Genomic DNA, 17,032 nt, shown 5'->3' with positions numbered 1-17,032 from the left:
CTAAACAAAAGTGTGTATTTACAAAATAAAGCAAAGTTTACTTCCAAAAAAGTATATTTTATGCACCGCTGAACATCTCAAAATCAGTTAGTGTCCCTACATCTTCTCTATGTACATTATAGATGTCAATCTAGTGTGAGTCTCTTGTCACTCCCCTGATGAAGCCACAAGGCGAAACGCATTGGGCTTGACACTACTTGATTTTGGAGCGCTTACTGTTCTCCTTTGATTGACATACCCAATAATTATGCTATGTTTTATATATGTATTCATGTTTTAGCTGATCTTTGTCTAGATCCCACCTACCTTGTGTCTTGAACCACAAGTAAAAAAATACCTAAGGTATAGTGGTGCATGTAATATACTTTTCTGGAAATGAACTTTGCTTTGTTTTGTAAATATACACCTTTGTTTTGCTATGTTGGTTACATACCTATACAGTGTTCTCCCCAGAAATTTTTTTCAGCCGGGTGGTAGGAAGCTGTAGCCGGGTGGTAAAAAAGGGGGTGTGGCAAAACACGGCAAATTTAGTGCGGGCGGAGCAACCGGCTAAAATCCTCTGGGGAGAACTATGCTATAAAACCTCTCTAAATCTCATTCTCCCTTTTAACTTTCTATTGTTATGGGGTTTAAATACTCTTTAAGGTGTATTGCTGTTTCTACACACAGACAATTGAACAATTGTTTAGGCTTTTGTCTTTCTCTCCAGCTGACCCAGCGAGCTGAACATTGTGACTATAGGGAGAAAAGAGTTTATGGGTTGCAGATCGCACAATCTGCTCCACATTCTGCCAGGTTGGATCCCTCTACAAGTCTGCAGTAATAGCTCAGAGATTTTTAATTTCAATGAACAACCTTTCCTGTGTGGAGGTGATTGTTTTGATGAAAGATTCCCCAGGAATAAAGAGGTAGTGAGTATTACACTTAACATCATCTTCTAACCATCCAATCTTTTCTTTTGGCAAGCTCAGCGGGATCTTCTCCCAGATGGTTTAACTTGATGATAGTTTCTTGATTTATCGTAAACGGCAGCTGGAAAACCCAACACAACAGTGACAAGGGGGTGTCAGACATTAAGAGTGTGACATGTCCTTGTGTTTAACACGCAGAAGTAAACGGAGGAATCTTGTGGATCCCCATCCAAAATTTCCAGATGGTATTTATTTTCAGGAAAGTCATGCAATATGTTTAGTCCCTAAATGCCCAGAAACAGCAAAACCAATATTCCTTCCAGACCACATTTTCCATGGCCATTTGCAGACAGAGTACCAGGATGGGGGAAATCTGTAACAAGAATGAAAAAATCTAATTATTTGGGTGAGAAACCCAGCATGCAAATGAGCAATACACTACTTGATTTAATATGTTGGCGTTTTTTTGGATCAAAAGACGTAAAGTCAGTTTTAATTCTCACATTTGTAACATTTTTTTCCTCTCTTTGTCTCCGTATTGTCCTTTTCAAAACAAACCTTTTGTTAAAATTCAATTGAACTTTCCTTTTAAAGCAGGTAAATACGTTTCAGGTGTATCAAAATAAAAGGTATTTATTTTGATACACACATTATATACAATTATTTTTCTTTAAAGCAGCAGTGTAGAAAACCTTGTCCTTGCTACCATTCTGCAGAGGGGGACCTTTGCTGCCAGTACAGTCTTTCTGCAGAAATTACACAACTAGGGTTTTCCATTAAGCAGACAGATAGCATAAAATTTGCTGATTGTAAAATATAGCTGTGACTCCGCAGGGGTTGCAAGCGTCCTTTTCTAAAGGAGGCTGGTAAGGGGGACCAACTCCTTTCGTAAAGCTGATCTAAACCCCACTATACTCACCTGTCCCTATTCTGCTGCAGGGTGCCACTATCTTCCTTCTTCCCTTCCTTCCTGCGATCTTGATTGGCTGTACCGGGGACACATAACATTCAGCCCTGACAATCGCTGGGGATCCTCAATTTTTTTGCCAGTTCTCCTCAGCGATCAGGCAGGTAAGAATAAATATTGCAGAAGGGACATCTCCCTTCAAAATTTTCCTGCCTGGTCCAACAGTTTTAGTTCCAGTGAAGTGATGGTCAAGTGTCTACAATTTTGGCCATATGGTAAAATAAACAGTTAGGTACAGGAATTGTGTTTCTCAATCTTTTTAACATGGGGGAACCCTTAAAATAAATTTCAGGTCTTCAGGGAACTTCTATAATTGCTATATCCACAGCTCACAGTATAATAGCATGGTGGCCATTGGGAAGAATGCCTTTTACATTGCTGGCTTTAGGGAAGAATGTCACCCTTACAGATAGCCAAAAAGATCATAAAGGGTCACCTAAACTGACCTGAGAGACCCAAACTGTTCATTGCTCAAGCAACCTCTGGAGGAACCCTGGCTGTGAAACACTGGTCTAGTGTTTGATCTGCGAAAATATAAAGAAACAAGCTTGTTTAATATAAAGCATATTAATAACTACTATGAATTTGCCCTCCATGGACTTGCACTCTTCTTTGCTTTTAAGTCTTTATGCTCAGTATTTGTGCAGCCGGATTGTGGACTGGACTGGCTCAGCCCCTGTGTGGCATTTTATTATTGGGGCAAAGATGACTTTGTGGACTGAAATCGGCTTTCTTCCCGTCTGCTCCTAAAACTTCTCTACCTTGAGCTTCGCTTTCCTGTGGCTTTACTGTTTGCTTTTCAGCAAGAACCCAGCCCAAATAAATATTTTAGCTATTACTACAGCAAATGTCTCTGCAAACCCCATACTCGGCTTGTGCCCAATAAATCATTCTGAGCTCACTAGTCTCTGTATCTTCCTGTAATTGGGTACAAGAATTCATAACCTTCTGCTTATGCCTAATGCATGTATTTTAATATTTGTACAGTATAGCTCCTACATATTCTGTGGTGCTGTACAGGGAATCATAACAGTATCTGTACCAGAGAAGCTTGCATTCTGATGTCCCCCAACAGCCACATACTATTAGTAATATATATTTATATATCTATGTATATAGCAATCCTGTACGGGGATTCTGAGCTCATCGTAGTCCCTATACAAAAGAGCCTACAATCTAATGGCCTCCCACAGTCACTTGTATTATAAATTTTTATAGCTATGACATACCACAGTGCTGTACAGATACGGACACTCTAATTTCCCCCCCACAACCATACACTATTAGTAACATATACTGTATTTATATCGCTATGACGTATACCACATTGCTGTACAGATAACACTGAGCCAGTCCAACCATACACTATTAGTAACATATATTTATATAGCTCTGACATATACCACAGTGCTGTACAGAGATTGCGGAGCCAGTCATATTGGTCTCTGTACAAGAAAAGCTTACACTTTAATGACCCCCTCCCAGTCACACACTATTATGATACATTTATATAGCTCTAAAATTTACCACAGTGCTGTACAGAGAACACTGGGCCAGTCCCATCAATCTCTGTACAGAGGAGCTGACACTCTAATGTCCCCACACATTCACACATATCTATTATGAATCATTTGCATACCTCCTATATATATATATATATATAGCCCATGGTGTTTACAATAAAAAATTAACATTGGCAAAATTGACATTGAGAATAGGTCTAATTATTGCTTTGCATAAAGCTAATTAGGTTAAAGAAAACTGTACATGTGTTTATACTGAGTTGTTTCTCCTAAATGTTTATTGTTCATGAATGTTTCTGTCTTTTTCTCCTGCTTGTGTAATGTATTGAATGTTTAGTTTTCACAATAGAACAGCATGTGAAATATTTTGATTCTGCAACCGTTGAACTTACCCCTCCTCTGTGCCTGCAGCAATCATTCTGAGCCCAAAACCAGGAAGCGGAAAACATCCTTGTGGGAAGAAACTGAGACAAAACACCAGCATACGCCCAGAGCCAAGCGCCAACGCAAGTGAAGCAGCTTCTGTGATCTCCAGGCTGAACCTGAGGAGAAAACATAGAAGCAAAGAAAATGCACATTGAGGGATAGCAAGGAAGACTTACAAAGCAAGCTTGGGGCAGATATATATATTATTAAGATTTCCCCTACATTATATGTAAAATTACTGGACAACTTCTCCATCTTTCTTTATCAAATGCCAGGGACTGTTTTTAGTCCTATTTAACAATTTCTATACCTTTTTTAATGCTTTTTGGTGATTTACAGCATACATAGTAGATCCAAGGGCTGCTTGTGGCCTGACACAAATCTAGAATGGTCATAAGGAGGAAAGTTTCCATAGCAGTGTGGGTGGTGGCCTCTGTATTGTGAACCAGCTCTTCAGTAACCACCCAAAAACAGCTGAGTGGTTGCTGAAAAGTGTCGAGCGGTGCACCCAGCTAACAGGGTCTGGGGAGAACACTGCTTAGATATCTGATCAATTCTGATGATCAGTTGCAGCTCCTTCCTTTACATTAGTTTGATCACGGGTAAGAACTCAGCCTGCATGCAGCATTAGGATGTCTTGGAAGATAGAAGCAGAATCAAAACATTTATTAGGATTTATATGGAAACTACTGTTCTGTTACTCTTTGGCCACATTCTGATTTTAGGACTGGGACATGGGCTAAAGTTTTATCATCTGTTCTGCTTCAATCCAGCATGCAGCCAAGGATTCGATACTCTATCAGAAGCTATGTTTAGTCTTGTATTCTTTGTATTGTCCTATATATGGTATGACACTAACTCCCATTTGCCGAGAGATATAAATCAAGGTGCAGAAAATAAGTGTGTACCCCTTTGGGAAAGAACTGCTTGAAAGTGATATTTGTATACAAAGAAATGGCATCACATTATCATTTTATAAAAAAGAAAAAAAAAACAACTCTGTATACAAATTCATGGTGTCCCTGTTTCAGACACAAATGTGAAGTTTTGTTTCCTGTTTTTTGGTCAGACAGGGTATGAATTCCTGGGGTTTAGTATTAGCGGCTCTACTTTTCCAAGAAAATAAGTTTGCTTTTTGAAAAGAAAATAGGCAATAGGTTTATTGTGGGGGCTTCATAGTAATTCTCATTTCCCTGCTTTTAGTTGGATTGCAGCATTTGGAATTGGTGGTGAGGCATGGAGTGACTCTTTAATGCATAGGCCAATGGCACACAGTGAAAATATTCATCTGTTTTCATGCTCTTTCACTGATGGTGTGCTGCAGAATGAAACTCATCATTGACAGGGCGACTGCCTTGGCATCAGGGGAGCAATGCCCTGTATCCTATAACTGACAGGGTTGTCACCAGTGAGGATTGCTAGTGTTCCCTACAAACAGTCTGTTAATGGATCTGTTTCAGCTGAATTAAAGACAGCTGTAAAATTGTAATTACTTCATCCTTATATGGAGTAACTGAGGCACCAAAAAGCAATCATTTGGTAGCACAGACAGAACATTGTGTAAATTCTGCATTCTGCTGGAGGTAATGAAGTTTTGCAGCTCCTGTGGTGATCAAAAAGCCAGAAAAAATATGATTTTACGCGTTACCGGACTGCATCCTTCCCTGGTCACAGCACCGCATGTCTAGCACCTCATCTCACATCTCAATGTCATCAAGCCATCACAACGCATTAGGCTCTGACCACGTCTGCCCAACCCGATGGGACATTGTCTGAATTTAATGTCAACATTCAATAAACCAAACTATCCTTTCTTGTCTGTGTAATTTTTTGATATTTAAATTATTTATTAACTATTTGATGCAGAATCATCACATTACATTACACGGAGTTATAGAAAGTCCCACAATCACAAACTCTTTTATTACATTTCACATGCCAAGACTTTGGTTTTAAAGTATTACACGGGTAGTAAAATAACTTTAAAACAAATCCTTAGTGTAATCTTATCTGTAGGCAATGTGGAGAAATTCATCTTTAAATTTCATGCAAGGTTCTAAAATCAGAGCTCATCTGATTTCTATAGCAGCAGAATTTTGCCACCCAGCCAGGCTTCTAATGTTAATACGCAGTGGGAGATGATTGACTTTGACTTCAAGGTCTCTTTGAAAGTGAATTATTTTAAGTACCCACAGCTACATGCCCCCAGCTTATTGGACAGTTCTAGCTCTGATACATCAGGGGAAGGACCTCGGCTCTATACCTCTCTCCCACAATAATGAGCTTTTCTCCCGAACAGGTTATCACTAACCTTCGTTCTAAGCTCTCCTATGGCACTGTTAACAGCTCAAAATAAAACTTAGCCCCTTTGTAATGTTTCTGCTTTGTGCAGGCACATGGTTAGGAGGTACAACCCAGGAGGTACAACCCTGTAATACCATATCCCACTGAACAGCATTGTAACTCCACTAAGTGAAAGTGGATCTGAGCTTTCTTCAGGTCACCACACTGATTTTTTATTGGATTTAGGTTTGGGCTCTGGCTGGGCCTTTCCAAAACTTTAATTTTCTTCTGGTGAAGCCATTGTTTTGTTAATTTAGATGGATGTGTGGGGTCATTGCCATGATGAAGAGTCAAATTCCTCCTCATATTTAACATGGTGGTGCTAGCACCATTGGTGATGCAGAAGGGTTGCATGACTGAAGCCTTTTCTTACAAAGAAAAACATCAAAGCCAGGCTAAAATGTGCAAAAAAATCATGTTGGAAAAAAGCATGTTGGAAAATCTTATGATCTGATAAGACAAAGGTTGAGCTTTTTGGCCTCAATCCTAAAAGGTACAGTGAAGCATGGTGGTTCCGACCTGCTTTAGAACTGAGTGATTGGGCACGGATCTTTGCAGCTGGCATCTTGCACATTTAACAGCTGTCAGAAGTGGGTGATATTAAGACCGTTTACTGCTTCCCCCATTCATTCTCTATGGAGATGGATGTAGCACCTTACTGGAAGCAGTTGTTTCCTGGAATGAGGAAGGAGTAAACACAGCGCAACCTCACTGCCAGTGTGAACATAGTTAGATCAGCCATCTGGTTTCCAAGCTACTACCTGTTTAAATGTTTTTTTCTCCCTGTCCTCAGCCTGTGATTAGACAGTGATGGTGAAGCAGCATACTGGGTCATCACTTTCCTCTGTTCACCTCTCATGTTCCTTTTTTAGCACATGTGCACGCAGCAGAACCTGATTGGTCTGAAATATAGCCCCTCCCTCTCTGCTCCTGAGTCCTGCTGTGCAGAGACTAAAAAGCTTATCAATAAATGTTTTTTATTTACCTAGAAATACTAAACATCCAAATGAACGCTGTAGCACATTAGCTTTTTATGAAATCCACGTCTGTTCCTCGTTTCATTCATATAAAACGAAAGTCAAGTATAAATGGAACCTAAATTCCTTTTCAACGTTTTACAGCTGCCCTGAGCGATGGCCCTCCAATGATTCCACTAAGGTTTTTAAGGCTCTTTCAGATTTAGGAATTAGTCAATTTTTTTTCTTTGTATTTCCAGTTTTGATGCCTAGAAAAGCAGCGCAACATCCTTATTGAGGGCAGTTAGATAATTCAGCACCTCAGCTTCAGAGACCTCATCCTTAAATCTCATGAAAGTCATCTGTACAAACAGCCTCCCGCTGAACCGATGATACGCGGTGTGAATCCAAGCAATTGATGTGCACACTGAAGAGTCCGGATCTGCAGAGACATCATCAAGGGTTTGAGTCCTTTTTTATGTTGCATTGCTAGCTACACCAGGGTGGCCTAGAAGATCCTGAAAGTGTACTGACCATGCAGGTCAACCGTCCACTGTATCTCAATTTCCTTATTTCAGAGTGTAATTACACCTTTGTGTGAGCAATAAATGCATCAAAAACAAAACATTTAATATGAATATTTAAAGGAACATTGACCCTGCTGAACTCAAATATTAAGAAGTGTCAGCATTGCCCAGTTTTTTTCTGCTGAACTGCAATACACCCCCTCCCCTCTTTCTCTCTTTTTTTTTTCTTATTCAAAAAATAGAGTTGTCAACCATGTTTTGGATTTCAGTTGTAAGCTCAATAAAAGCATTATAATAGGAAGTCCCTGGTGGGGCTTTCATTTTGCTATCTGGAACAACTAAGCATTTGCATTTGGTTGATATCTTGTGACTGCCTCTGAATCTTTATTTTTGGACTGTGTAATTACTTGGGGTGTGGATGAATCTCCTTTTATTCTATTCACCTGAGTGTGAGTGGTCCAGCATTGGGCCACTCACTTTCTTATGCTGATTATTTATTGCAGCTAGTTTAATTATTAATCAGTATTTATATTACGCAGTTCTGTACTATAAATAGGGGTTGCAAATGACAAACTGGCACAGGAGAAGGAGAGGTCCCTGCCCAAAAGAGCTTACAATCTAAGAGGTGGGAGAAGCAGCGCACAATAGGAGGGGAGATATGGAATGGTGGGTGAGTAGTGAGGGTTTTAGGAGACAGAAGAAGACAAGTAGGTGAGTATGAAAATATGGGTTTTGACTGCTCTTTTAAATGTGCAGAAGATACTAGCAAGCCGAATAGGAGTCACTGAGCTCTAGAAAAGTCTTGGAGCCGTGCATGTTACAAGGTTATCAGTGAGGAAGTCATTAGTAGGGCATTGGAGGGACAACTGAAACTGACTAGGCGAGTATTCTTCTATCAGGTCAGAAAGGTGAGTTGTGCAAGATCTGTGGAGAGATTTGAAGGCAAAGCACATAGTTACATAGTTCAGGTAGAAAAAATACAGTCCACCAAGTTCATCCTCTAGAGAAATAAACATATCCCAGTTAAAACCCTATAGACACAGTTGATCAAGAGAAAGGTAAAAAAAAACCCTCATAAACCCTGGTTCACTTTGCTCCAGCTGGAAAAATTCCTTCATGATCCCGTGAGGCAATCAGATGTTTCCTGGATCAACAGTCTCAAGCAGCTCACTAAGAAAGTTAGGATCGCCATGAATTTTTAGCAGAAGTTATCGAGTATCATCTTGTTACTGGCCAAGAAACCACAGAGAAATGTGCATGATGTACAGATGTATATTTTATTTATTCAAGAAGGCCAATTAAATATGTTTTATTATGTTCCAGGTGCTTAAAAACAAGGTGCTAGAAATTCTTAGAAACAGCCACAGCCTGAGTAGAAAAGTCTATCCCCTGTCAACTTGCTACAGTGAAAGATCCTTGCTCTCTGTGTGGAACACGAGTCTCTTTGCAGAGAACACAAGGTTGTGTTGGACTGATAGGAGGTTTCTATTGTTTTCAACTAAAAACAAGGTCTGGATATTCACTTATGTTTTGCCGAATTATACACCTGTATTGTCAGTGTACACAGGGTGTTTTTAGATCTGTTATAGTAAATCAATGCACCTCAATCTTCACATTGCATTATACTTTAATTTGATTTTTTTTTTATAATTGCAACTGCTGACATAAAATGTATTTCCTCTCACCTTTACCATGCAAAAAACTCATAATTCCTGGGTAAACATTGTTTCACCTCAGCAGAGTCCTGTGTATGTTATTAAAGAATTACAGGGATAGCCATTCCTTTGATCCCTTAAGTAGAACTGAGCTTCTACAAGATATTTACTGGAAAGGGTAGAATATTTTCTCGTCATCTATCCATCTTCACTATGCAAGATTTTCTCAGGCGGTTCAACATGACTTCATTCCTCACATGCTAATAACATGCATCACTTGTCCTGTAATTGCCACAATGAACGGCCTTCAGCCCTGCAGTGTCTCATTGAGATCTGTGCAAGTTGGCATCCATGCATCCATTGTGAAGAAAACAAAATTTTTTTTTTATTCCTTACTCAGCATGGAAGTCAGTGTTATAAAAAACACAGAAAATGTGCATATATGAAGCCAAATTCGGTTTACTCTCTGTCTTAGAGACACAAGAATTAGAATCTTCTAGTTGTTACCCAAGGGTGCCCATTGGAGGATTTCACCTCCAAGCCTGTTCTAATGCGAATAGTCACACAAAGTTTACCACTGAACTCACTGATCACCAGCATGTACAGTAGCTGTGATCATTACTGGGCCATTGCTCACCCACACCTTCTAATGCTCTATACGGGAATCAAAATGACATGCATTTTGGCCAACTTTACCATGCTGGTTCCTTGTCTGTCTTCAAATTTTGCACTTTTAGCCCCTCTCCAACCTGGGAATAAGCATGCAATTTATAAAGTCATTGTGAATGTAAAAGCTCCTTATTAGTAAATGGTGAAAAGCCAATATGCATGTCAGGCAAGCTGGCATTTCCAGTAGTCAGCAATGAATATTCCATATATCTCAGCTTTCTCAGCTATCGCAGCTTTCCTTAAATCTGTCCAGACCTCACCAACTGGATCTCTGAGGCCCTCCAGAATGCAGATCTCTGGCCAACTTTGCAATGCCGCATACATGATTGCCCGGACTGGTTTCAAATGTCAGGGATGAGATGAGGACGGCGCAGGGGTTGCCGGCCACTGATTTTCAGCTTAATAAGTTACTTCAAAATAAAAACTTCTAAAAAATCAAAAAGCAATTTGAGTCTGGAATAGGGAAAAAATGATTTTCCTGCGGACGTTCTTTTTGCAAAGTCTTACCGCAAAGGAATATTTTCCATTGGTGGTTATATTGCCAGAATGTGCAAATGTGAGAAGGAAAAATATTTTTGGGCAAAAGAAAAACTTTTTAATGATTACAAAAGAAAGTAAAGCAATGTCTTGCCTTCTTTGTATCCTTTATTTGGATATCATTTTTTCTAATCTCCTGTAGTATCTTTGCAGCTGCTTTCTGTCTGCCTCCAATGATGCTGCATGACAATGAATCATGTTATTTTTGTACGGTGACTTGTAGTACTCAATGAGAAGTCTGTGTGACATGGTGACAATGAAACTAAAATTCAAAGACACGTAAAGTGTCTAATCATAAACCTTAATGGCAGGATCAGTACATCATTACAGCTGCAGATTTAAAAAAATATATATAATTTTTGAAATGAGTAGACATGTTAAAGCTTTTATGAGATTTTAGTGATTGGATTTACTTCGACTTTGAAGAGCTGAAGAATTTTCAAAAGTCTCCATCTGACACAATGACATTGGAAGTTTCCAAGTAATACCTACCTGCTCGTCCGTCCATTAGCCAATCTGCAATACCGCCGTGTGTGGGACATGGTAAAGGATGTTCTAATGATTGAAATCTTCCCTTACCGTTGTCTCTTTTCCAGGACAGTTTATAAATGGTTTTCTGGTTTTAAATCCCTCTCATCTCTTTTTCTTGTGGAATGAATCGGCTGTAAATGAAACCCACTGCTTTTTACAAGGTTTCTGAGAATCCATGAAATAAACCCCATCCTTCTGCTCTGAGATTACCAACTCCCTGATTCTGCAGTGAAAGTGTTGATATTTTACATTGGCTGCAGATCAAATATACAAATATAAGAAAATGTTATACTACACATTCCAGAAGCTGGAATCTTCTATCTAAAAGTCATGCATAAGGTGAAATGCAAGAAAGCAAGTGTGCAGTAAAAAAAACACAGAACAGAGGAGCTGCTGTGGGCAGGCATGCACCATGTGACCCCAGATAGCCAAAGGCCAGCAAGCTTTAAAAATCCTGTGCATCCAAAAGAATGCTGATGTGTCTTGTTTGATATATACAAGGGGGTGCTGAGAAGTTCCTGTCTTTGCCCAGAAGGAAGAGAGCCAGAGTTATGAAATAACACATTTATTCAACATATTCCCCCCTGAGACTGATGTACTTGATACAGTGTAGTTGCAGCTTTTCTAGACCATTCAAATAAAAGTCCTTTGGTTGGGCCACAAACCAGCTCTCAGCAGCATCTTTGACATTAGAAATGTCCTCAAAACATTGCCCCTTCAGGTGTTTCTTCAAATTTGGGAACAGATAATAGTCCAAAGGGGCCAGGTCAGATGAGTAGGGGGGATAGTGGACCAATTGGAAACCCAGGGTGTTCAATTTGGCAGCCACAACATTGTGCCACAACATGTGCGAAGGTGCATTGTCCTTCAAAAAAAGGATCCCTTTGGTCAACTTTCCACAACATTTCGTCCTAATTGCCTCCTTCAGCTGGTCCAGGAGGTTAGCATAATACTGTCCGGTGATACTAGAGCCCTGAGGTAGGTAGTCCACCAACAGAATACCATCTTTGTCCCAGAAAACAGACACAATTACTTTTTTGGCCAATTTCTGGGCTCGGAACTTCTTCGGCTGCGGGGACCCGCTGTGGCGCCATTTCTTTGACTGTTCCATGGTTTCAGGATCATAGATGTGGAGCCAGGTTTCATCTTCAGTCACTAACCTAGCCAAAAAGTCCCATGCAACTTCAAAATGGGCCAAAACAGCTTTGGATACTTCAACTCGTTCCTTCTTCTGATCACTGTTCAAACATTTCAGCACCCACTTCGCTGAAAGCTTGTGCATGTCTAGGATAGTGGTGATAACAAACCCAACACGCTCCCAAGAGATGTCAAGTATCTGGGCAATCTTTTTTGCGGATATTCGCCGGTCCTCAATAATAGGCTCATGGACAGCATCGCAGGTTGCCGGGTCAGTTGAGGTTGAGGGGCGCCCTCTGCGGTGCTCATCTTTAACTGTGAAATGCCTAGTCTTGAAACGAGATATCCAGGTTTTGACAAAGCTGTAGGAAGAACACTTCTCCCCAGTGTTTGTGACATCTCAGTGTGAATGTCCTTTGCTGACTTTCCTTGGAGAAACAAAAATTTCATGACCGTAACTCCAACAACGTGAAACTTGTTTGAAACTCTGCCATCACAGCTTCTCACTAAAAGAAAAAATACTTTTAAGAATCGCAATGATATTTGCACAGTTACATACTAAGATATTAGGCTGTCATATGCCCCCACACTCATTTTTCTATTTCATCTGGAAGAGGGCAAAGCTAGGAACTTCCCAGCACCCTGGCTTTATGGCTTGAAGACCAAGCAAAGAGTATGACTACTTCAATGAGCAGCGTTTTCCTAAACATACTTTAATGAACCTGACTGTCATGCATGAACCCCAAGTTATCTGATGAAAGGCCACCCCTTTGATCCATTGGGACCTAGGACCATTCAAAGGGAGACTGATATGTCTTATTTGACATAACTTTGTATCAGTTGGTCTTTAGAAGATGGCTTGAAGCCATGGAGAGGCCATGACTTCTTGAATTTGGAGAGTTTACCTACCTAAACCCAAAGAAACAGACCTGACTGGTGTTAATGGACCATAAGGTATCAAAAGGATATCATTTTATCCTTAGGACCCATGACTATGCAAAGGGATGTTGATATGTCTGGTTTGATATAACTTTGTATCAGCTGATCCGTAGAATTTAAGGATGGCTTAAAGACCTAGGAAAGGCTCCAACTTATGCTAAAATTTTTAGGCTATACTTTCGGACCCATTTACACCAAGCAGGTCAATGCAAGGGACCTGATTGGTGTGAATGAGGCCCAGGGTATGGCCATTCCTTTGATTCATTAAGACCTAGGAACATGACTATGACTTCTCCAATTAGAAGTGTTTACTCATTCCAATTGACCTGACAGGTGTGAATTGACCATAAAGTATCAAAAAGAAGATCCTTTGGAACTCAAGACAATCCAAAGGTATGCTGAAAAATCTGGTTTGATATAACCTTGTATCAGTTGATCTATAGGTTTGGAGGATGGCTTGAAGACCCAGGAGAGGCTCCGACTTATGCTTTAATTTGTAGGCTTTCTTTTTGGACCCATTCACACTGGGCAGGTCAACGCAATACAGGAGAACTGACTTGTGTGAATGAGCCCCATGGTATTAAAGGGATGGTCGTCCCTTTTATCCATTAGGACCTAGGACCAATCAATGGTTTGTTATGTCTTATCTGATATAACTTTGTATCGGTTGGTCTTTGGAGGATGGCTTGAAGACCAAAGAGAGTCTATGACTTCTTGAATTTGGAGGGTTTACCTAAATGCAAGACAACTGACAACTGTGAATGGAACTTAGGGTATCAAAAGAAAGACTATCGAAGGGGGTGCTGATAATTCTGGTTTGATATAATTTTGTATCAGTTAGTCTTTAGGGTTCGAGAATGGCTTGTTAACCAAGGGGAGTCTATGACTTCTGTTCTAACTGGAGGGTTTAATTTAGGACCCTTCAACACCAAGCAGGTCAATGCAATTCAAGAGACCTGATTGGTGTGAATGAGCCCATGGCTATCTATTGAATAGCCATTCCTTTAAACCATTATGACCTAGAACAATTCAAAGGTATTCTGGGCCTTTTGATATCTGATATAACTTTGTATCAATTGGTCATTGGAGAATGGCTTAAAGACCAAGGAGAGGCTATGACTTTTAGATTTTAAGGGTTTACCTAAATGCAATGCAATGGACTATCAAATGGAAGACCATTCTATTGATCCTATAGGACCCAAGACAAAGCAAAAGGATTCTTATGTCTGGTTTGATATAACTTTATATCGTTTAATTTTTAGGTTTGGAGGATAGCTTGAAGACATAGGATAGGCTCTGACATTTACTTTAAGTTTTCTTTGTAGTCTTTACTTTAGAACCCATTGATACCAAGCAGTTCAATGCAATGCAAGAGACCTGATTTGTGTGATTGAGCCTGAAGTTATCAAAGGGATCACATTCCTTTGATCCATTAAGACTTAGCACCATTTTAAGGAATGCTGGATTTTCTTGTTTGATACACGTTTGTATCAAATGATCCATAAATTTGGAGGATGATATTAGGACAAGAGAACCTTAGACTTCCGCTCTGGTTTTAATGGTTTACTCTGGGGTCCATTCACACCAATCAGGCCAACACACTACAATGGTCCTAAATGGTGTCAGACACCCCTAAGGGGTCAAATCATATTGAAATAGGTGCTGATATGTCTTGTTTGCTTTAATTCTGTATCAGTTCATTCTCAGGATTAGATGATGGTTTGAAGCCCAAGGAAAGGCTATGACTGCTCTGTCAATGGAAGCATGTTGATGCATGTTATGTTGCATGTTAACTTTCATTGTGTTAGGAAAGCCCATTCACATGAATGCATCACAACATCCCCTAAAGTCACACCTGCACCTACAAAGTATGCTGCTTAAAGCAGAAGTTATCCGGTAGTAGACAATCCTCGTCAAACACTTGGATGATTTCCTTAATCCTGAAGAACAAAAAAAAAAAGTCCTGTCCGTCCTCAAATTTTGAGATGATGATTGTTCAGTCAGCAGAAAGCATTTCTCCTGCGCAGGGCTCTTACTTTTTGGCATTGTTGTTTTGCTTTGAAACTGCGAGTTTATAAACTATCTGTCACAGATAGTCTATCTGACTATCAGACTATCTGTCATTTCATGCTAATTGGCTGAAAGCGACCTTGTTTTTATTTTCTTACTTAGAAAAAGCCACAGGGGGGATGATGGCTTGTCGTGTTTATTTGAAAATAAACAATAATTGCACGACCATGAGACGCAGCAAAAGTGGCGGAGAGGAGAATGACAGGATCTTAAAAGCTGGAAGTCAGGTCAAGTACTGCTAACGTCTGAAATTCAGTTATTATGTGATGTACAAGTCTTATATAGTAAACAAAAATCTTCCTTTACCTTCTTTAACTGAGCCAAATCCTTGTATCTCATACATTCCCTATCCCGGACACTGCAGATCACAGTGGGAGGGGTTAGTGATGTGGGTGGGCAAAAGCGTGGCCAGGTGCTGATTGACAAGCTGCAGGTTTGTGATTTAAAAGTGACAATGTTTATAGCTACTCCCCCTGCAGCATCTTTTCCTCCCACTGTAATGCAAGCAGGGACAGCTTCAATCACATTACAATGGACTTTCTTATTAGGATTACCAGGCATTATTGAGATTTTTCATTTGGGTTATTTTTATTTATTTTTTGTGGGGATTTTTCATGTTTGTATGGCTTTATAAGTATAAGCAGCCCAAGGGGAATATCCCATATGAGTGGGGTCATCATTGAGGACAATCACACTGACACACATAAATGTATTTCCCTTTAACACAGCCTTGTTATAGATAAAATTATATTATTAGTAATCCAATTGCAGGACATTTGCTGTACACAGACACCATTTACCAGCAATTACCGGATCTGGAGGAAGATTTGCCGATGACGCCTGTAGATTGCATCTGATCGCAGAGCCTCCGGCAATAGGACGTCAGGTACAGGAGCTGTGTAATGACACTCAGACAGCGCAGCCTTCACAGGTGGTAGATAGATAGAGAGATAAGTGGAGTGATCAGCTATATTTCCAGAAATGGTGCCACAATCTGTCACCTTAACTAGCAGAAAAGAACAAATTCCAACATTTTATTTATAAAGGGGATCCAAACCCAATAATTAAATCTCATGGAAGTTTTAATCTGGTAACATCATTTCAGAAGTAATTTCCAACCATTTGCATTCTGCACTTTTATGTCCAAGATTACGTGGTGATCCTGTTTTCTGCCACTTGCTGGGATCTCAGTCGCTTGCCCCAAAAACTCCCCCCACCCGCTGACTGTCTGGAACTTACTGTCTAAGGCAGGGGTGGCCAACTCTGTCCCACGGGCCAAATCTGTCCTGCATAGTCCCCCCAAAGGTATCCTAAATATGAATTACAGCTGGCCCGCCGCTGCATTGAATTAGCGCTACAGTTTCCGGCATCACTCGCGTCTTTAGACCAGCGGCCTCTCTGCCTATGTGTGGCCCTGCAATAGACTGATTTAGAGACGCAGGGAATTGTAGTAGCAGTGCTATTTCAGTGAAGAGGGAGTTCCAACTACTCATAACAATAAGCCCCGCATTGAACTGTTTTCTTGGCGCAGGGAATTGTACTAACGGTGCTATTTCAGTTTCAAGTTTGGCCCACAACTTTGTTTAAGTTTTTAATTTTGGCATACTGTGTTTTTGAGTTTGGCACCCCTGGTCTTAGGTGACAAATCTCAGTCCGTCTGCAAATTACATCCCTGCATGCACCACTAACTCTACCATATGCTCCCCTAGTGCACCCTTAACCCTACCATGGTGCTCTCCTAGTGCACCCCTAACCCTACCACATGCTCTCCTAGTGCACCCCTAACCCTACCACATGCTCCCCTAGTGCACCCCTAACCCTACCACATGCTCCCCTAGTGC

The 17,032-nt window shown here is 40.3% G+C and overlaps 1 protein-coding gene and 1 long non-coding RNA gene across 6 annotated transcripts in view; one reads left to right on the top strand and one right to left on the bottom strand.

Moving 5' to 3' along the window:
- RAD18 (RAD18 E3 ubiquitin protein ligase) overlaps window positions 1–7,892 on the top strand; it is a 198,516-nt gene extending 190,624 nt beyond the window's left edge. For 4 of the 5 annotated variants that reach the window (XM_072420465.1, XM_072420468.1, XM_072420466.1 and 1 more), the window contains one exon: window positions 3,813–5,640. In XM_072420465.1, the coding sequence (XP_072276566.1) occupies window positions 3,813–3,915 (103 nt within the window). In that variant the 3' untranslated portion in view covers window positions 3,916–5,640. Of the gene's footprint in view, window positions 1–3,812; window positions 5,641–7,386 lie in introns of those variants that run through there. The other variant, XM_072420467.1, reaches the window with a different exon arrangement.
- LOC140336985 (uncharacterized) lies at window positions 1,125–3,919 on the bottom strand. Its single transcript, XR_011921973.1, has 3 exons — window positions 3,794–3,919; window positions 2,325–2,402; window positions 1,125–1,284 (listed from the first exon to the last, which is right to left on the bottom strand). It is a non-coding gene; the product is annotated as an uncharacterized lncRNA (long non-coding RNA).
- Window positions 7,893–17,032: the final 9,140 nt, after the last annotated feature.

Source organism: Pyxicephalus adspersus, chromosome 8 (genome assembly GCF_032062135.1).
Source record: "Pyxicephalus adspersus chromosome 8, UCB_Pads_2.0, whole genome shotgun sequence".
In the NCBI taxonomy this organism is placed as follows: Eukaryota; Metazoa; Chordata; class Amphibia; order Anura; family Pyxicephalidae; genus Pyxicephalus; species Pyxicephalus adspersus.
The sequence above is the reverse complement of the archived record's forward strand: the minus strand, read 5'-3'. Positions and strand labels throughout refer to the sequence as shown.